Raw genomic sequence first — 22,030 nt, 5'->3', positions numbered from 1 at the left:
TCAAGGTCTGTTAGGACTATGGCGGGGTGTCGTCTCGATCTCCTTGGGGTTATTGTGAGACCAAGTTCCTGCTCCTGTCCATTGATGGCCTTCCTGAGCGCAGTCGAGGACTATGACGAAAAGGAAGGGGGCAAGGGTGTCCCCTTGCATCACTCGAGCCAGGATGTCAAATTCTTCACTTAGGAGTGAATGTGATTATATCACCAGAAAGTACTCTCTCTACCGTCTTTAACTACGAATGAACACAACACTAACTTACCATCTTTAGATGTTTGTAAAAACATTGTTCCCATGAAAACGTCAAACAGACTTATGTGGTTCTTCGTCTGAGGTCCCATTAATACGCAGTCCCAGGGGTGGGAAGTAACAGAATGTTTGCTGAAAAACTATATTGTACTTCACTGCAATATTTTATTCCACTACATGTCATTTTTGCAAGTACTTAGTAAAATGTATAGAATTCATAAAAACTATTGACTTTAAGTTTGATCCTTCCAACAAAGAGGAGGCCATCAGGAGAAGTGAACCAGCAACCCTTTCAAATTAAACCTCACAGGTTAATACATCAGAGATGTAATGCTTAAAACTCACCAGGTTAATACACCAGAGATGTAATGCTTCTTAAACCTCACAGGTTAATACATCAGAGATGTAATGCTTCTTAAAGGTTAATACATCAGATGTAATGCTTCAGGTTAATACACCAGAGATGTAATGCTTCTTAAATCTCACAGGTTAATACATCATAGATGTAATGCTTCTTCCTACAGAATATGATGTTGGAACAAGTCATTTAACTTTTAATACTCAACAAGCGCATTTAATGTCAAGTACATACTCTTTTGAAGGACCTTTAATGGTGTACTATTCTATTAGGCTACTTCCACCACTGCCTCTTTCCTACTAGAAAGGAGAAGATATTGCAGGGCAGCAAAGATAAGCATGTCCATATAACTTAAATTGGCTGTTTGCAGATGAGTAATAATTTAACAAGCTCACTGTAATCAGTAAGATAACGATAAACTATTAAACTATTGATGTTTCATCAGGGTTAAAAAAAAAAATATATATATATTTCAAAAGAAACACAAACCAGAAATTTGGTTAGTTCATTTTACCTTTAATAAAAAAAATTAAATTAAAATCTAAAAAAAATTAAATGAGGCAAAACAATATACTTTATTCTTCAATGATTATGATAATAATCATGGTCATGATACAGTAGAAGTAATAATTATAATAGTTTTATTGTCATATGTCTCACCAACAAAAATGATGGTACACAAGGTATATAAACTACTCACTCGGTTCCAGACAATGATGACAAAAAGTCTCTTTGACAATACAGAGGTTGGAGGGACTAATGGGACAGACCAGGCACTCACTGGTCCCGTAGATTCCAACACTTTTCCCATGCCGGTTATTTACTTCTGCAAATTGGTTAACCATGTCATTTATAGACCTTGTATAGACACTATGGCAGCTCAGAGGTGGCACTTTTCATTTCATACATGTTCACACTAATCAAGAGCTGCTTTACAAAGTACCAAACCCCACAAATGCATGACGAAAAACTGAATCACAGCTCGTAAAATTCACAGCACCACTTAAAAAAGAAAAACCTTAAAAAAAACTGTTCCCTTATTGTTGATGGTCAAAAGCTCGAGTGAATGCAGGAATCGAAAGGCTGTGTCATTTTCAACACATCGGTGGGTGCAGGTAGGGACAACGCAATGGTTACTTTTCAACACAACACATTAACGATGTATTCAAAGCAGAACTACGCTAACCCAACATGGCACTGGTAACGTGGAAAAATGTATGGAAGCGGACATGGCCGGTTAGCTTAGGCATTGTCCAACTAACACCTCTCCCAAAGGCTAACCGGCACTGTCCACTTCCATTCATTGTGCTAAGCTAGGCTAACGTGCAGCCAGATAGCTTTCTACTGAACGCACAGAGGAAACTGGTAAGCTAATTTCCCAAAATGTTGGCGTGTTCCTTTAAGTGTGTAAACGTGGCACATTAGAAGGAAAATACTGGCGTCTTTTCCAGTCTTGTTTCCTAACTTCTGTCACCACATTCTACATGATCCATAGGCCGTCTCCCGATGAGTAGTTTTGTTGCTATAATCTGGTGCACGGTTCCCTCGACAAAAGGTCCCGTGAAGGAACAGGGAGGCATTTCTATAAATAAATAAATAGGCGTTTCACGGTTATCACATTAATGGTTTGAGATTGGCAAGGATGGCATATATGCAATAGTGAGAGCAGCGGAGCTGCCTGCCATCAAGAGTTTAACTGACTTGAGGACACAAGCACATCCGAGAGAGGCGTGATGGCCAGACTCGTGCCCTCAAACCCTAATTCACGTAGAGGATAACCATTGGAGCTTAATGCCACCCTGACATCTTATAATTTGTATTTGTTGGTTACTCTTCTTTCCCAGAGACACTTGGGGCAAAGGCTTCTCTAGCTTGCAGCTAGCAGTGCCCATTGGCATTAATAAAGCTCATAATGCTCAACAAGCCATAGAGAGGTCCCTCCACCTCCGCTGGACCACCATGGGACTATATAAAACACAATATGTATGCAGTGTGAGACGCAATTAGTCTTTTGATCCTGTTTCAGTTGTGCCATGAATTACACATATGACATTTGTCAATTTCACAAGATAATTTAGCAAGTCAAATAAGTCGATTGACTCGCAAGTTGGCCAACATTATCAGTATCATTTGATGTTATAACGTAACGTTAGCTAGCTGACAATTGCACTTTTAAAATCGACAAACATCATGTAAATAACGCAATATAAATAAATGTATCATATCATATGTGTAATTCATGGCACAATTCAAACAGGGAAACAGGATAAAGAAAAATGCGTCTCTCGCCGTTGAATACCGTTCATATTTTTCCCCGTAATAGGGTCCCAGGGTGGTCCAGTGGAAGGGGAGTCTCTCAGTTAAGATACTGTGTTTAAAGACCGGTGGGTGGTTTTGGATTATGGGGGGTATCCCCGTACTCGCGCATCAGGAAACATCAACATCTCTCAGAATGGATGAAAGGCCACAAATTCAGAGCAAGGTTTGGGTCAATTTACCTTCAATTCAATAAAAGGACATACGTTAATAATTCATGAATTGAAAATATTTAGCCATGATAAGATTATGCAATTCAACTTATTTAATACCTAGAAAGGTGCGCTCAGTAGAGCGCAGCTCTCCGGCAGGGGGCAGTCAGACAGTGTGCTCCTCATCCCGAACATCACAGGGTATCTTTTCTGTTGAAAAAGGAATCGGGGTATGTTTTAATGCAGCTAGAGAATAAGGAACACGCTCGCTGACCGGATAGGCAGCCGGCTGAGCCTCGTGTTGACTAGCTCTAGTCTCCGTCCATCTGTCTGTCTGTCTGTCTCTCTCTCTCACTCACACAGCTGATGCTTTTATCCAAAGCGACTTAAAAGTTCTGTACGACAAGTCATCAGGAAGGGCACAACTCTATGAGCCGAGTAACAATGTTCATCAAAGTGTTGAGTGCTACAGTGTAGGTTAGTATATTAGGACAAGTGCATGACAGTAAGGTTAGTTAGGGTTAGAATCTTTTTCTTCTTTTTTTTCATTTCAGATAATGGTTACACACAAACACTTAGTCCGGCGGGAGAAACTAATTTGTGGATGGGTATAAGATTTTCTTTGGGAGGGGAGGAGGCACAATAATTTCTTTTACTTATAAGAAAAAGCCATTAGTTTTAACTTTAACGATATTTCACTAACAAAGCTTATTAATTTCTGTTCTGACCAGAGAAAAACCTTTTCCATCCACTAGGTGGTGCTTATTCTGTTTTGTGTATTATGTGCCTCATCGTTTGCCCTTTGAACCCTGTAGGAGGCCATTTTGCCAATCCATGTGCAATTTTGCATAATTGAATTTAAGACATATATATACCCAAGACAGTACTATGTTTAACTTTGAAATCAAATTAGTTATCTGTGGAGTTAATGAACTGATTTATTCTATCCAGCTGGATTCTTTCTAGAACCTTCGACAGGATGTTGGCTAGAGTTATGGGCCTATACAGTTATCTAGGCTGACAACTTTACTAGCTTTGTCCTTGATAACTGGCACTAACAGAACAGACAACGTAGACATGAATCATAAGGCCAGTAGAACAAACAGCAAGGAGAGGAGCTCTCCTCAGACTGGCATATTCAAGGTGTTCAGCAGTAACATGATCTCTAGACCACTTGCTTTGTTATCAGACAGCTCGTTTATAGCTTGTATACCTCACGTGACATAATCATCATTGAGTCATTACTCTCAATGTTATCTGCCGTATACAAATCACTTTGAACACAGTTGAATAAGGTACAATAATGCGGTCGCCATAACTCTGCAATAACGTCTGATCCGGAGTACCAGTGCATGGTAGAGATGTTTACGGTTGTTAATACACTCTCACTTCTTTCCAAAAATCAAAAGCATCATTACTTAGCCATAGAATCAGAAGCTCATGCTCATTCTGACAAAGGAAGCGAATGGCATACTTGTATCTCACATTAGTGAGCTTCTAGTGTGCGAGCACAGGCCCTGGGTCTACCTGCCATAGCCCATCATTTAACCCTTTCACTACCACACTACAGACGGTTAACCCTTTGTCGTGTGGCAGTGAAAGGGTTAACAATTTGGTAGTGTGGTAGTGAAAGGGTTAAAGTCTTCCCAGGCTTCAGCTACATACTTGTTCCGACCAGGCCTGACATTATGTATCATGTTATTTTTCTGCAGGGCTCACCGCCTCATACAAGGCCCTCACTATATCATACATGGAGCAGAGATAGACAGTGTTTTCCTTTCCGGTTGTCCTTCATACGGATTAATGGGAAAATTGCATTTCACCAAAAGATTTTATGTTTTAGAATTTAGGGCCAAATTGCTAACCCTAAATGACCGGATGTTGCAGAGAGTGACGTTGGATGACCCGATGTGCGATGCTAAGCTAGTTTTGGCTATCGACCTTTCCTTTTATTTTCTTAAAGTGCTGCTTAACATTTTTTAAATCCCCTGCCTTATCAGAGATAGAAATGTATATTACAATGTATAGAACGTATTTTTCCTTCAGAAGACTAACCTGATGAAAATGTGCCTGAAGCTCTGAGGCTGTTTTCCTCTAAGATGTTAACAAGTGAACATACATTATTAAGTGATATTTCTCTTTGAAATAGCATCTATTTCTGGTGAGAGATAGGAATGTAGCCTGTAAAATGACATGGCTGCGAAAATTGTAATTCAAAAAGCTATTTGAAAATAGATTGACTTATTATGAACCTCTTTAAGTTTATAATAATTATAATAATTTAGGACCTGCTCCGAGGTCATCATTTGGCACACATGCGAACCATGCATACAATGCGTATCTGCGATTAACCCATCCCGTCGTCCTTCCCCCCCAAGGGCAGCCGGGAGCAGACAGGCGCCACGTGAGCCGCGCCAGGGGACCAATCCAAGTGCTCCTGTCCGTCTTCGTCAAGGACGCCACAGCGTTAGCGATCTTGTTGTTGTGCATGTTTTTCCATTGGGTTTATCTTATCGGGGGGGGGAAACCCTTGCGAGCACGGGGAGAACATGCAAACTCCACACAGAAAGGCCTGGGAGATACCCCACCTGGGTAACTGGCATCATGGAAACCTGGTCCCCAAGCGGGATTCGAACCCTGGACCTTCTTGCTGTGAGGCGACAGTGTTAACCACTACACCACCGTGCCGCTTCTTTAGCTAAAGAAGTCAGTGGCCTAGTTATACTTGAAGTTGGAATAGTTCATATTTTATTTTATAAACTGATGTAATGTTTGGATGCAAGTAACTGGCAGCTGCAACTCAAGTTCTTTGGTCTGTGCAGACTAGTGGAGGAACATTTGGGACGTTTGCTTTGAAATGTAGAAGAGTGAATACAGCAGACGCTGCAGACAGACAGACGGACACATGCACACCGGACCGGCTACATGACTTCCAGGCTTCTGCCTGATGGAGATAATAACCAAGAACAAATGCTTTGTCGTTAAATTAACTCCATTCCCGTTTACATTTTGGATTGACTGAATTGAAGATGAATTCACCCCAACCCTGGTTTAGAGGGGGTTATGCTGGTGAAAGCCTATAAAAACACCACTGGGTGTGAGTGTTGGTGTATGCAATGTTTCCTATAAAATATATTTATTCATGGATTCCTACCGCAATATCAAACAGGCCCACCACAAAGACTCTAGCTCTTGCGTTACATGTACACATTCCTTTTCACTGCTCACTATGAGAATCTTACTCACCCCAATCTGCCACCACCACAAATAACCTGTGTGTAGAAATGGTGTAAAGCATGTTTTCTTTTCTTAAGAGACCGTAATCAAAACGTGTCTAAGCCAGTGTAGATATAGCCAATGTAAAGTTTTCCAACCAGTATGACCAAATATTTAACCATAAACACGCTTTGTTACGTACAGTGCACTATGCGGTCGACCATCATCCCTGCAGAGGGCAGCATCACCCGCCTGCTGCCGCTTATCATGACCTTCATTATTTGAGGCGACAAATTGGTCATCAATAGTAGGAGAAACTGTAAAGAAAATAAAAAATGATAATCTGATTTCATAAAGGGAGGGAAAAATGGTCACCTGCTCTTGATAAGTGGTACGTCAGCCTTTAAATCAAGACATTTCTTGACTAAGTATAAGGCGGTCCGTTTCATTTAGTCTCCATCTCCCCCGTCAGTGTTGACAACTTCACCCACTCTTCAGACGCCGCCGGTGACTTGGTTTATTGACCGGCGACAAATCGAGCAACATTTTGGGAGGCTGTGAGAAAATGTTCTGACGCGGACGTGACTACCGAGACAGCGAGACAAGACAGAGGAACAATGAGACCATTTACATGCACAGAGTATTCATCTACCAGATAACTGTACATATTACAATTCAAATGGAACGAATGCAGACCGGGAAAGAAAATCCAACTATAAACCTGGTGAGGGTTATACGGTCCTGCAGAAGCTAACCGCAGTAATTACATTTTTCTTTCAAACTTAAGTGAAATTTAACTTCTTAATATCCATTTTATCTTGTGACAAAGTTTCAGAGTTAAATCTTGCTCTGGGGTATAAAGAATTGCAGTAACTACAAAATCACTGGATAGTCAAAGAATTTTAAAGGCATTTTTCTGAGTTTCACTGTTTGAAACTGAGTTTCACTGTTCTGCAGGGCAGTATAGTTACTGCGGTTAGCTCCTGCAGGGCAGTATAGTTAGTGCGGTTAGCTCCTGCAGGGCAGTATAGTTACTGCGGTTAGCTCCTGCAGGGCAGTATAGTTACTGCGGTTAGCTCCTGCAGGGCAGTATAGTTAGTGCGGTTAGCTCCTGCAGGGCAGTATAGTTACTGTGGTTAGCTCCTGCAGGGCAGTATAGTTACTGCGGTTAGCTCCTGCAGGGCAGTATAGTTACTGTGGTTAGCTCCTGCAGGGCAGTATACATGCCTCAATGTCCTGGCTAATAGCGGCATCTATCTTATTATCTGAACCAGAGCTTATCTGGTTTATTTAAAATGGAATATGATGTTAATTTACAAGAGTCAACTCCTAAATGGAGAACAGGAGGGTCCGATTATAGTCCTGTGTAGCTCAATGGTTAATGCTTGGCGCTCTTGAGCATGGCACTAACATTGCCAGGGTTAGGTGTTCGATTCCCACTGGGGTCACCCACACTGTAAAATGTATGCAGTCATTCCATTGTATATTAGAAATTAAAGCCTGACCAGTACTCGATTTCTGGGGCCAAACAAACTTTATTACATTATTTTACATATATATTACTCATTAAAAAAAGGCGTAAAATAACCTATTGGTACTGCATGCAAAAAAACTGCATGGTTTGGGCCTAAATCTGCATGGACTAGCATAAATGGACTCATCTCAAACGCCACCCTCTTTTCTTGAACCTCCAATCACAATGGTCACTTTGAGGAAAGCAACAGCTGTGATTGGAGGAAAAAAGAAAAAAAAAGAGGGTCAGGGTTTGAGATAAGTCAACTGGGCATGGCTGTGAAGAGGAGACTTGTGGTTCCAATAAACCCATTTTCATTCAATATCTTGAGGTGGAGAGGTCAAGGGGACCCCCCACCCCCACATACACACACACACACACATATACCATGACATGACATGGCTGGCATCTATGGATTCCTCAGGGCCTCCAGTTTCACATGATACCAGCAGCTTGGCTAACCTTTTTTTAACCCCATAAAAGACAGCTAATGGACCGGACCCGCTGGCGGAACACGCATCGATACAGATACATCGTGATGAGCCAACCGACACATCAGTCAGGCTCTAATAGAAAATGCAGTCATTCGTTCGACGGAATAATGATGTGCATGTAAACCTGCTCACTGAAGAAGCATGGAGCTTAGGTCTGGTCCTGCCTATCCAACATAGACAGACAGGCAGACAGACAGACAGGCAGACAGAGAGACAGGCAGACAGAGAGTGAAAGAGAGAGAGAGAGAGAGGAGGTATGAGAGGACGACAAACGGGTCAGGCTAGAGAGAAGAACACTGCCCTGTCAGGATCACTTCAGCAGACTGCCTTCGCATCACATCTCCTCACATGCCTTCACCTCATTCCCTTGGGAGTGTATAATTATGTAGTACGTGTGTGTGTGTGTGTGTGTGTGTGTGTGCGTGTGTGTCTAAAGAGTTTGTGATGGAACGTGTGAAGAGTTTGTGATCTCTAGCAGTCCTCGTCCTTGTCGTCCACCGCTCCTTTGAGCCGCAGACGGGCGAAGTCCTCGAATACGAAGTCGTCGTCCTGGGAGATGCTACTGTAGGACGAGACGGAAGCACACAGGGGTCGAGAAGGTTACTACCCAGTTAGTATTGGTTACAGATTACCTGCTGGAAAGACAGGGGGACTGGTGTCGGAAATCAGCCTGGATTAAAAACACTAGCACAGAGCATCCCATAATGGTAATCGTTATGATGTCACTGTGTTCTTGTGCTTGTCCCTTTATCCCCGAGCACCAACTGGAATACTCAAATGGAATCTGAATATGTAAATTACTTGGGATTATAATCTGCACCCAAAATCCATAAAATCGACAGTTACACAAACTGTTTATTAAAAAGGTTAGACTTTGATTTAGAACATTGTCATCATTATCTACCACCATTATTATTATTCCAAGATTGAGATTATGTGAGCGTCTATTATCTCAATTTAAATAACTTTTTTCACTTTGACTATTTCATTTAAAGGTGTACTCCCCTTTAATGAATACCACTGAAACCCAATGTAAAATAGGCTAAAAGAGATCGTCTGCCGTGTTTGATAATAATAATAAACGTTATGTAGCACCTTTCATACGAGAATTGCAGCCCAAAAGTGCTTCACAGCAGTAGAATAGAAATAAAATGACTATAAATAAAATAGACAGAATAAAATAATTGATGTAATTTAAAGGGGGCACTTCACCAAAAACAATGCGGATATAAATGTTGCACATAATCTCACACACATCCCAAAACAAAACAGTTTTGCACACATTAATTTAGTTCGACAGTTACCGACAGTAAATTCGTTTGAATACAGCCACCAATGACGTCATCGGGGACACTGATTTTAGCAAGGTATTGACAAGGTATTGCTATTTTTTTATTGTAACTACGTCATTGCATGGAGCTGTAATTAACACACAAGGATTCAATGTCCCTGATGACATCACTGGTGGCCATATTCAAACTCACTTACTAAAAATAAATTTTTAATAAATGAATATGTGCAAAATTTTGTATTTGGATGTGTGTGAGATTATGTAAAAAAGAAAAAAGAATAATAAACATCGTTGCCGTTCCAGAGTGCAAATTGTCTAACACAGGCATTCTCAAAGTGCAGCCAATGGTGGCCCTCATAAACGTTTCAGGCGGCCCGTGATGAGTTGTTACGTTGTAAACGCATGCGTAAAAATGTTTCCAGTTCCAATACAGTGGACGGCCAATAAGGCCAATTCCTCAATTGGCCCTCAGTCATCAAAACCTTGAGAACCCCTGGTCCAACAAATCTGCTTCACCATTAGTTCACATTAATACTAGCTCTAATGTTAGCTACACATCACAGCTAACGCTAGGTCTCTGAACTGGAATATGCTGTGTTCATGTGGCGTCGGGTGTGTTGCTGAGGATGAGTTTCAGACCCAGAAATAGCACGTGAACAGCCTACCAAGTCTGATAAACTATGGAGGAGAGAACATTCTTTTATTTGAATAGGATCCTCAGGAACTCGGAAGGTCCGAGCTAGTAGGAAACGTCAGAGTTCCAGAGGATCGTGTGAACACAGCAATATTGCACTGCGAGGTAGAACAGGAGGACAGAATTATGTCAGATCAAATGTGCATTCAATCAATTCATGAAGTTAATTTTCTCTAAAATATGAAAATAGGACATCTTTCTGTTACATTATTACATTTTTATATATATTTTTTTATATCTACCAGTCTATGAAGCAATCATTCAGAATGAATGCTTCATTACCAGTAAATTAATTGTGGTTTAAAATGTATATTTCGAATTTGTTAAATTAAAAGGTGAATTGAGTCCAACCCTGACTGAAACACTCAGCGAGATGAATACTCACGTTGTCTCAAATTCTATCAGGTTGGTGTCAATGGGAGGGTCCATCTCTGGAACAGCTGCAACACGCACGCACACACATCAAAGGCATTAGCACAGACACACAGAAATGAACATAGTGTGAGCATGTGTGCATTGGTGTGTACTTCTGACGCACACAAAAACACCCGATTGGTTGTTAAGATTCAGCCTGATTTCTAACAACCAATCAGATGTTTTTGGCCTGCCAAGTGGAGTTTGCATCGGAAAACTAACACCACCGTCGTGTTCCGTGTCAAAACGTACACAAGTGTGCGAAACCACCTGCCGATCAGAGGCTGGGAAATGTTTATTTAGGCCTAACAAAAATAATGGTTGGTTTCAGGTTGCCGACCGACCCTGCCGATTTAGGTGCGACCCAATATATTTTATGAGTTTAAAAAAAAAATTATATATTAAAAAAAAAAAAATACGTTTTTTTTTTTTTTTTTTTTTTAGAATAAAGTTTCATAGAAATCTTAGTCAAACATTTAGTATTATGGATATTAAACATGCTGGCAGAGTACATGCATCCATGTTGTTGTGAACATTTTAACCCTTTCACTGCCACACGACAGCCGGTTAACCCTTTCACTGTGACAATACAGAAGGTTAGCCCTTTACTATCACACAACCGACGGCGATGCTCCATCATTAGCATCATTAGCTCCGCATCCGCGGAGCTAATGATGCTAATGATGGAGCATCGCCGTCGGTTGTGTGATAGTAAAGGGCTAACCTTCTGTCGTGTGGCAGTGAAAGGGTTAATTAAATAAAGAAATTCCCTATCCATAGTCGCCGTGGGAAAGAATAAAATAAAAAAAAAATAAAAATAAATTCCCTACCTACCCATGGCCAAACTGACAACCAACCTGAAACCAACTATTATTTTTGTTAGGCCTTATTATTATTATCTTTTTACTTCAGCTTGGAGCTGCCGGTACAGCTGGCCCCCTCCCCTACATATCAATGATGATGATCGGTACAGCTGGCCCCCTCCCCTACATATCAATGATGATGATCGGTACAGTGTTTTCTCACCACGATCCACGCTGTTCCTCATTCTGGCTCTGGCTAGTTTAGCCACAAACTAATGCAAAGTCAATGGGGTCTGTACAAGCTGACCAAAGCTCACTGAAATCTACTTTGTGTGTAACTACGGAGTCAATTTCAGTGACATTCAGTTAGATTAAACAGACGGGAGCTTGTGAACCCAGTGACTTTGCGTCGGCTTGTGGGCGAACTAGCCGGAGCTAGAAGGAGGTACATCATGGATTGTGCTGAGAAAGGACTCTACTGCATCAGTACTGGCGAGTAAGACATGGGGCTATTATGGTTAAAAAAAATCAAAACCACTTTTTTTGTCAATGTGGATGCTGTGTGTGTGCACGTGTGTGCGTGCGTACGTGTGTGTGTGTGTTTCAGACCTGACTGTGGGCGGGACATAGGCAGCTCTACAGGTTTGGGATGCATTAAGACGAAGGGCAGTTCCACCGATACATCTCTGGACAAAGAAATAGAGAAGGCACGACAGAACCATTATATGATCTGAAACATGGGGCAAGACAGCCTACGCTCACAGACTGACTGATCTGAAACATGGGGCAAGACAGCCTACGCTCACAGACTGACTGATCTGAAACATGGGGCAAGACAGCCTACGCTCACAGACTGACCTGAAACATGGGGCAAGACAGCCTACGCTCACAGACTGACTGACCTGAAACATGGGGCAAGACAGCCTACGCTCACAGACTGACCTGAAACATGGGGCAAGACAGTCAACGCTCACAGACTGACCTGAAACATGGGGCAAGACAGCCTACGCACACAGACTGACTGACCTGAAACATGGGGCAAGACAGCCTACGCTCACAGACTGACTGACCTGAAACATGGGGCAAGACAGCCTACGCTCACAGACTGACCTGAAACATGGGGCAAGACAGTCAACGCTCACAGACTGACCTGAAACATGGGGCAAGACAGCCTACGCTCACAGACTGACTGACCTGAAACATGGGGCAAGACAGCCTACGCTCACAGACTGACCTGAAACATGGGGCAAGACAGTCAACGCTCAGACTGACCTGAAACATGGGGCAAGACAGCCTACGCTCACAGACTGACCTGAAACATGGGGCAAGACAGTCAACGCTCAGACTGACCTGAAACATGGGGCAAGACAGCCTACGCTCACAGACTGACCTGAAACATGGGGCAAGACAGCCTACGCACACAGACTGACCTGAAACATGGGGCAAGACAGCCTACGCTCACAGACTGACCTGAACATGTTCAATATTGATACAGGGCCCGATTTGTCAACGAGATACCTTGACATTTAAAATTTTGGATGGAGGTAGACTAGGACTGGGTCAGGAGGAGGGAGGTAGACTAGGACTGGGTCAGGAGGAGGGAGGTAGACTAGGACCGGGTCAGGATGGCGTAAGCAGCATCTGCTTCTGGGTGTCAAGTTACAACACAGGATGGAGACGCAGCCCGTTTGAAAGCACAGATTAATCAGTTAAGAGGCAGCTATGGGCTTAGGTGTGGCTCTGAAAATCCATATGAACAATAATAAGATAAGTAATGTTGTCAAATAGGAAGACTGAGGCTCGGCAAGATTGTGTACAAATCTGTAACAATGACAGTTCAGTTTAAACTTTAAAGCCAATTACACTTTTTTTTTTATCTACTCTTTCTCCCCATTTTCTATTTTTCTCCCTTCCCCAATTTCGTATTGTCCAATTCTACCCTCCCCTGTCTCGAACACTGTTAGGCCATGCCTCCCACAAGCCGGCTGCAATGTGGACGAAGCCTTGCATCACGTGTCCCCTGCGGTACTCGAGGAGGCAGCCGTCGCATCTTTTCACCTGAACAGCACAATCTCTCAGCGGCGAGGGTCTGCGTGGGAGGGACACGCCGCCCCCGTCGCCTCCTGATTCTACTGTGCAGGCGCACCAACCGACCTGTAGGAGTCGCTGTCCACAACGTCCGATCCCCACCCACCAGCTTTCCCACCCCTAACACTGCCAATTGTATTAGTATGAACGACCAGCCAAGCTGGTAGCAACGCAGAGAGCTGGGCTCGAACCCAGCATCTCCTGCGTTGGTGGCGAGCGCCTTGCCGCTCAAAGCCAATTACACTTGAAACATTAAGCAGTGGCAGATTTGTACACAATCTTGCTGAGCCTCAGTGTAGAAGCCAAAACAGACATATTGGAAGTTGTGTTGTTTATGGTAATTGTATTTATGTTTTGAATATTAGGGGCACACCACTAGGGGCATACCACTTCTTAGTATAGTAGGCACTGTAATTAGAGTAATGTTATGCACCTGCCGAGAGGATTTATTTTTCCTACCGGCGCAAAACCGCTCTGTTCTCAACCATAATTTTCTTTGGATAATAAACCTTACAAACTACATCAGCTGCAGCCTGGACATTCAATCTGTCAACATCCACAACTTCTTTAGTTACTCGAGTAGAAGAACATCCGAGTGGGTGCATCGTGGCCGAGGCCCTGGGTCAATTTATTAGGGAATGACAAGCGGCCACTACTCGTCTTCCTATTTCACAACATTACTTATCTTATTTTTGTTCATATGGATCTTGGGTCAGGATGGCGTAAGCAGCATCTGCTGCTGGGTGTCGAGTTACAACACAGGATGGAGACGCAGCGCGTTTAAAAGCACAGATTAATCGAGGCAGCTACAGTATGGCTCTGAAAATCCACAAATCCAAGATTGTGTACAAATCTGTAAAGATGACAGTTCAGTTTGAAGCCAATTACACTTGAAACGGATTCTAGTACCGACCCAATCTGTTGCTTCTACAGAGACTCAAGACCACGCGTTTGATTTGGTAACGGGGCGATATAAATAGAGGTTTTTATCCATTTCTGAGAGTGATCTCAACATATACCAGTATCTGCATCGCGTATCTCTGACCCCTCGACATTAGAATCCCATGAGGGACGTCGACCTAATAGGTTGTCAGGAGAACCGCATACAAAATTGCGCCACATTTGTGTCAAATTCTTGTGACTCTGGCCCTCTGAATGAAACGCATCATTCGCCTCGTGTTTCTAGGCAACGAGAAAACTGCCAGCTTGCCCATTTAGTCTTTCAGCGTCCTATGAGCTTGTGATGCTGCATACAGAAATGGAGATATTAGGTTTTGAAGTTAAAGTACATTTTGAATGAAATGCGCCAAGCTCCTTGTGCCATTTCTTTACATGGATACGGAGCCAACGGGTTATATGCTTACGGATGCATTATTTATTCAGCTTGGGAGCATCTTTATCACAAAGTTCAGCGACAGGGAATAAAGGGCCAATGCCAGAAGTGGGCGGGTGTGTAGGTGAAGAGCTCAGACATGCATTATTGCATATATTTAGCATTTAGTTTTTTTTAGATTAGATTATATATTGTTGTTGTAACCACTTATTGTAAGGCAAATATAATTGAGAGGGCATACATACCCTCATCTCGCACCTTGTTGACCATTATGCACATGTCCAGAGTTAATTATGCTATGTTAATTATATTGATTTGTTATATTGTTTACACTGCTTTTTACTACCTGTACCCCCCCCCCCCCCTGCTGCTATGATGCCTGACTTTCCCCAAGGGGATCAATAAAGGAATATCTTATGTAAAAATATATAAATCCACAAGGATTTTTCTAGAAACTATTCTCTTCCTCTGAATAAATTATCATGGGGAAAGACAGCCTACGCTCTCAGATTGACCTGAAACATGGGGAAACACAGCCTACGCTCACAGACTGCCTGGTCTGAAACATGGGGAAAGACAGCCTACGCTCACAGACTGCCTGGTCTGAAACATGGGGAAAGACAGCCTACGCTCACAGACTGCCTGGTCTGAAACATGGGGAAAGACAGCCTACGCTCACAGACTGACTGGAACATTTTCAATATTGATACAGGGTCTGATTCGTCAATGAGATACCTTGACATTTAGAATTTTATTTTCCTTTAGCCGTCACTTGTGACAAAATATATATATTTCTGTTTAGGCTATTCTGTAACTGATTAATTGGCTGGTTAGCACCGATTACTCCCCGGACTAACAGCGGGTAACACAATGACCAGGATTGTGACATTCACAGGGAATTGGCATAATGACTAAAATGTCAGTACCACAACATTTCCACTGAGACCTAAAAAGCCAATGCAGAAACCTTAGTTTCAGCACAATGTGACCTGGTAAGGAACAATAACAGACCAGAATGTCAAAGTATCACATTAAAACGGTTCTTAAAACTGGGACACTAGCAGAGTAAATTGGAATGGCCTTGGAATGAAGACTCAAAACATAAAACATTCATATCATAAAAGGAAAAGAAATAGGCCCACAATCCATTTTGGGTCCCAACCCACAGTTTAAGATGCAGTTCTTACTGAATCTGGTCTTTCACAGTGGGGGGTCTCATCAAACAAACAGCAAGACTTGTGTTTAAAACCATCAGATGGTTAGAATTATAATAATCATCATATTGTAAATCCCTCATCCAGATTTGGATAATAAACACCACATGCAGTCATTGCCCATTTCCCCAGTAGGCCACTGTCAAATCCCCCACACTGTATGTTCTAGCCTGCGGTCATAAAATGAGCTATGTTCTAGCTGTCCTGTGTTGTAGCTGTTGTGGCAGGTTGATGTTCTAGCTGTCCTGTCCTGTGTTGTAGCTGTTGTGGCAGGTTGATGTTCTAGCTGTCCTGTCCTGTGTTGTAGCTGTTGTGGCAGGTTGATGTTCTAGCTGTCCTGTCCTGTGTTATAGTAGCTGTTGTGGCAGGTTGATGTTCTAGCTGTCCTGTGTTGTAGCTGTTGTGGCAGGTTGATGTTCTAGCTGTCCTGTCCTGTGTTATAGTAGCTGTTGTGGCAGGTTGATGTTCTAGCTGTCCTGTGTTGTAGCTGTTGTGGCAGGTTGATGTTCTAGCTGTCCTGTCCTGTGTTATAGTAGCTGTTGTGGCAGGTTGATGTTCTAGCTGTCCTGTGTTGTAGTGTTGTGGCAGGTTGATGTTCTAGCTGTCCTGTCCTGTGTTATAGTAGCTGTTGTGGCAAGTTGATGTTCTAGCTGTCCTGTGTTGTAGTGTTGTGGCAGGTTGATGTTCTAGATGTCATGTGTTGCAGATGTTGTGGCTGCAGGTTTGTGACCAGGATTGGAGTCAGTTCACTTTCAACTAGGGATGTCCGATATTATCGGCCGATATTGGCATAAAAATGTGATATGGAAAAATATCGGTATCTGTTTTTTTTTTTTTTTTTTAAACATTTATTTAACCTTTATTTACCCAAGCAAGTAAGAACAAATTAGTATTTTTTTATTGTCAAAGTATGCATAATGTTGTGTTAATTACACAATAAGAGATATGTAATGTTAATTACCTGAAATTATTCAGTTTATTCATATATCGGTATCGGTTGATATCGGTATCGGGAAAAAAAGCCAATATCAAGCATCCCTACTTTCAACTTAAATATAGGAAGTGAATTTTCTTAAGAATTAGATTTTTTAAATGATTATTATTGAGAATGAATGATCTGTGGTCAGTGAGTTATTTGTAGTTTGGAAACTGAATTGACCCCAGGTCTTGAGAACACAACACCGCATAAGGAAGCCACCTGAATACCCATCACACCAAAGCAGGGCTGCACAATCACACACCAGTGGTTTCCAAACCCAGCAGGAGCTTGACTAATTCCAAAAACAATTAGACAAAATCATAATACAATAATAACGATTAGATTAGACACAGTGGTAGAATAAGTAAAGCGTGCCATTAGATACACGGAAAACGATTTTGAGAGGATGTAGGCAACATTGATGATAATTACGACCCAATTGTCACCCCCCCCCCCCCAACAATTTTGTTGAATATAGTCCACTTATTCACCCGTCTACATAAATTGCGTCCCAATGTGCATACATCCTCATGCTGTCTGAAGGAGATATCCGCACTGCCTGAGACTCTTGCCTGTTATCATCAGTTTCAGGGAAGACTGGGAACCACTGATATATATATATATATATATATATATATATATATATATATATATATATATATATATATATATATATATATATAGAGCACATGACATGCACACAGAGAGAGGTGGCGACTAGGGTGTTCCATTTACCTCTCCAACATGCCACTCAAAAGCCTGGCACCACCCGGGGAGGAGGGGGAGGGAGGGAAGGCACACGCACGGATGGAGGAACAGACAGACAGACAGGAGGGACAGACAGACCGAGAGAGGAAGGGACAAGACAAACACAGGAGAGAAGGAGAGAGAGAGACAGACAAAGCCACAGGAGAGGGAAGATGAAATCAGAGGAACAATGACAGTCAAAACCCAACAAGGGGGGCTAACACAGTAAAGTACAGCAACACCAAAAAGGGGGGGGGGCGGGGTTACTATTGCGAAGCATGACTAACAGACCTAAAATGAGGATAATGCAGTGAAACATGGCAATCCCAACGCAAAAGGGAAACATTATAGGAGAGAATGGCGCAGGGGAAGCAGAAATTGTGGAGGTGAAAGTTTGGGTCAAAAGGAGATTATTTTCTTTAATGACAGATAGCAGTGACACCTTTTACTGCCAATACCATATATAAGTACTAAACAAGTATTGTGTACTACTACAGCAAGTACAGATTCAGTACAAATATTTCACTAAACAACATGGACTGTTAGTTTTGGGTCAAACTACTATTGTGCTCGACAAATCATCCACTGGCTTAAAGCTGCAATGTGTAAGATTTGTTTGTTTGAATTTTGCTCCGAAACCTATCTTAACACACTGACTCACAGTCTACTGTGAGAGTTTCACAGATCAGTGTAGCAACAGTGAGTTTCATAGATCAGTGTAGCAACAGTGAGTGTCATAGATCAGTGTAGCAGCAGTGAGTGTCATAGATCAGTGTAGCAGCAGTGAGTGTCATAGATCAGTGTAGCAGCAGGGAGTGTCATAGATCAGTGTAGCAACAGTGAGTGTCATAGATCAGTGTAGCAACAGTGAGTGTCATAGATCAGTGTAGCAACAGTGAGTATCAGATCAGTGTAGCAGCAGTGAGTGTCATAGATCAGTGTAGCAGCAGTGAGTGTCATAGATCAGTGTAGCAACAGTGAGTGTCATAGATCAGTGTAGCAGCAGTGAGTGTCATAGATCAGTGTAGCAGCAGTGAGTTTACTGTAGATTAAAATATCTCTGCACTGATGCTACACTGGTTAATGAAACTCACTCACAGTAAACGGTGTCAGTCTGTCCATGTTAAGATGCATTTTGGAGCAAAATTCAAACCAAGAAATCATACACATCGCAGCTTTAGGCCAGTGGATGGTCTGTCGAGCACAATTATAGGCGAAAAATCTCTCATCTATGAAAAGTTGAAAACGATTCGGTATTTCCCCAAAACAAAGTAAAAAATTAAACTAGGGTAAAATGACATTACTTAAAGAGGACTGCTCCACAGTGAAATGCTTGACAGTGACTTCAAACTTAATATATTTTTAACTATAGGTCTATGAGTTTTTTTTTTAATGGCCGTTTTGAAAGTGGATATTAGAATATTTGTTCAGAAATTAATAGTAAATGGATATCCAGATATCCAGTGATATTCGGGCCAGCTATACTAAACAGAATGTATTAAGGCGAGTGTGTATCATGGCAGTATGTTCATGGTACTACAGGCAAAAGGATATGTTGATGAAGTGCGTGTGTAACTTACCCTCCACGTGAGACGACCAGCTTGACTTTTACTCTGTATGACACAAGGATTCCAAGAACCTCTTTGTTTGTTACATCCTTCACACTGCAACACACACACAAACACACTTTTATTAGAACAATTCTGAGAGGAATCTAATAGAGGCTGGGCAATATTGACAGACATATCACAGACATATGGGTATCGGCCAATATGTGGCGATATTAAAACCATTTTACAGAATATAATGCTGAGAAAAATGCTTGGGGTAATTTAGAAATGCTAAATATATTCAAAAACGATTCATAGATATTACTATTAAATGTAACAAAAAGATAAATTCATCATTAGGCATAACAAAAAAATTGTTTGTTTCCTGTTTGTTGTCAGTTAAGGCCATGGGTAGGTAGGGAATTTATTTTATTTTATTTTCTTTATTTTATTCTTTCCCACGGAGACTATGGATAGGGAATTTCTTTATTTAATTAAAATGTTTACAACAACATGGATGCATGTACTCTGCCAGCATGTTTAATATCCATAATACTAAAGGTTTGACTAAGATTTCTATGAAACTTTATTCAAAAAAAATAATAAAAATATTTTTTTACTCATAAAATATATTGGGTCGCACCTAAATCGGCAGGGTCGGTCGGCAACCGGAAACAAACCATTATATTTTTTAGGTCTTAGTGAAGATGAAGCTATTTAGAATAAAATATAGAATAGAACATGCAATGCAAACTAGTTAGTTCCAGCTCAAATATAAACATAAAAACAAGTGTATATATATATACATACAATAATATATATGAAGAATATTGGCCGATATATTGATATTGGAATATTTTACTCCCCAATATCGGTATCGGCCCCAGAAGTCCAGTATCAGTGGAGGTCTAATATTCTCACATGGTAGAGGAGGCGAGGTTGGTGTCCTCATGTTTGAGCTTCCCATCGAGCGCAAGGCCTCTCTTCTCGCGGTTCTTGTCCAACGTCGGTGTCAACGTGTAGACCTTGCAGAACGTCGAACTGGACGACACCTGGTCACTGAGAACCGTAGACACCAGAGAATTACAGAACCAGAAGCAACTCTCAAGTTGTGTACCAGGTCGCCTAATAGAATCTACCAGCCAACAGTCACTATATTACCAGCCTGGTGGAATCTACCAGCCAACACTCACTATATTACCAGCATAATATAATCTACCAGCCAACAGTCACTATATTACCAGCCTAATAGAATCTACCAGCCAACAGTCACTATATTACCAGCCTGGTGGAATCTACCAGCCAACACTCACTGCATTACCAGCCAACACTCACTATATTACCAGCATAATATAATCTACCAGCCAACAGTCACTATATTACCAGCCAACAGTCACTATATTACCAGCCAACAGTCACTATATTACCAGCCAACAGTCACTATATTTCCAGCCAACAGTCACTATATTACCAGCCAACAGTCACTATATTTCCAGCCAACAGTCACTATATTACCAGCCTGGTGGAGTCTACCAACCAACAGTCACTATATTACCAGCCAACAGTCACTATATTACCAGCCAACAGTCACTACCAGCCTGGTGGAATCTACCAGCCAACAGTCACTATATTATCAGCCAACAGTCACTATATTACCAGCCAACAGTCACTATATTATCAGCCAACAGTCACTATATTACCAGCTTGGTGGAATCTACCAGCCAACAGTCACTATATTACCAGCCAAACGCAATTTCACAATAGAAACAAACCTCCACTCTGTTAGGTTGCCTGCTGCCAAACCAACTTATTTACAGACAATTGACCCATCCCAAACCACACCCTCTTTTCTTGATCCTCAACTGCAACTGCTTCCATTGGTTTGTCCCAAGGAAAGCAACATTTGCGATTGGAGGATTAAAAAAAAAAAAGAGACCGCAGGGCTTGAGATAGGTCAACTGGTGTCCAGTTCCAACTGTGAATGTGCATTTGACTTACTCTGCCTCCTGCTGCGCCACTGGACACTTGTACTGAGCCGTGCTGAACAGGCAGATGTCAGCATACTGCCTCACTGTATATGGGTGTGGAGAGAGAGAGAGAGAGAGAGAGAGTCAGTCAGTGAGAATGTCACTATGCCTGTGTACCAACAGTTCACACCTTCATTCTTTCCATCTAATTATTTATATTCTTTAAGAAGAATATACACTGCTTTCCGTACAAGAACGAGGGGAGGATGAGAAATGTAAAAGAGAGACTTTACAAAAGAGGGGAAGGAGAAAATGTTTCCGTTGTAATAGTACGTTGTCGAGACTGCTATAATATCAATCAATCACACCCACACAAAATGTGAACGTTTACCAGAGATCTTGACTCTCTTGACAGTTTTGGTGGAGTTGTTGGTGACGTGAACATTTACGCTGATGGGTTCCCCGTGATAATAGAGCTGAGAGAGGGAGAGAGAGAGACAGAGAGGGAGATAGATAGAGAGAGAGATAAGATACTGCATCACTCTTTGTGAAAGTGAGAAAACATTTTCATGTTTATCCAGTGGGGCCACAGTGAGGATAGCTGAAACCGCCAGGCCAAAATGTTCCGCCGGCGACTAAAAACACACCTCTTCAA

The 22,030-nt window shown here is 41.8% G+C and overlaps 1 protein-coding gene across 4 annotated transcripts in view; it reads right to left on the bottom strand.

Moving 5' to 3' along the window:
- Positions 1-7,809: 7,809 nt before the first annotated feature.
- arrb2a (arrestin, beta 2a) overlaps positions 7,810-22,030 on the bottom strand; it is a 52,269-nt gene continuing 38,048 nt past the window's right edge. The window contains exons 10-17 of one of the 4 annotated variants that reach the window (XM_084319624.1): positions 21,767-21,851; positions 21,407-21,479; positions 20,330-20,467; positions 19,439-19,522; positions 17,847-17,870; positions 12,107-12,183; positions 10,666-10,720; positions 7,810-8,857 (exon numbers count right to left, since the gene is read on the bottom strand). In XM_084319624.1, coding sequence (XP_084175750.1) covers positions 8,767-8,857; positions 10,666-10,720; positions 12,107-12,183; positions 17,847-17,870; positions 19,439-19,522; positions 20,330-20,467; positions 21,407-21,479; positions 21,767-21,851 — 627 coding nt within the window. In that variant the 3' untranslated portion in view covers positions 7,810-8,766. The remainder of the gene's footprint in view (positions 8,858-10,665; positions 10,721-12,106; positions 12,184-17,846; positions 17,871-19,438; positions 19,523-20,329; positions 20,468-21,406; positions 21,480-21,766; positions 21,852-22,030) is intronic. The other 3 variants (XM_084319625.1, XM_084319626.1, XM_084319627.1) reach the window with 3 other exon arrangements.

The sequence above is a fragment of the Notolepis coatsorum genome, assembly GCF_963971535.1.
Source record: "Notolepis coatsorum genome assembly, chromosome: 8".
NCBI lineage: Eukaryota > Metazoa > Chordata > Actinopteri > Aulopiformes > Paralepididae > Notolepis > Notolepis coatsorum.
This window is presented reverse-complemented; position numbering and strand designations above follow the sequence as displayed.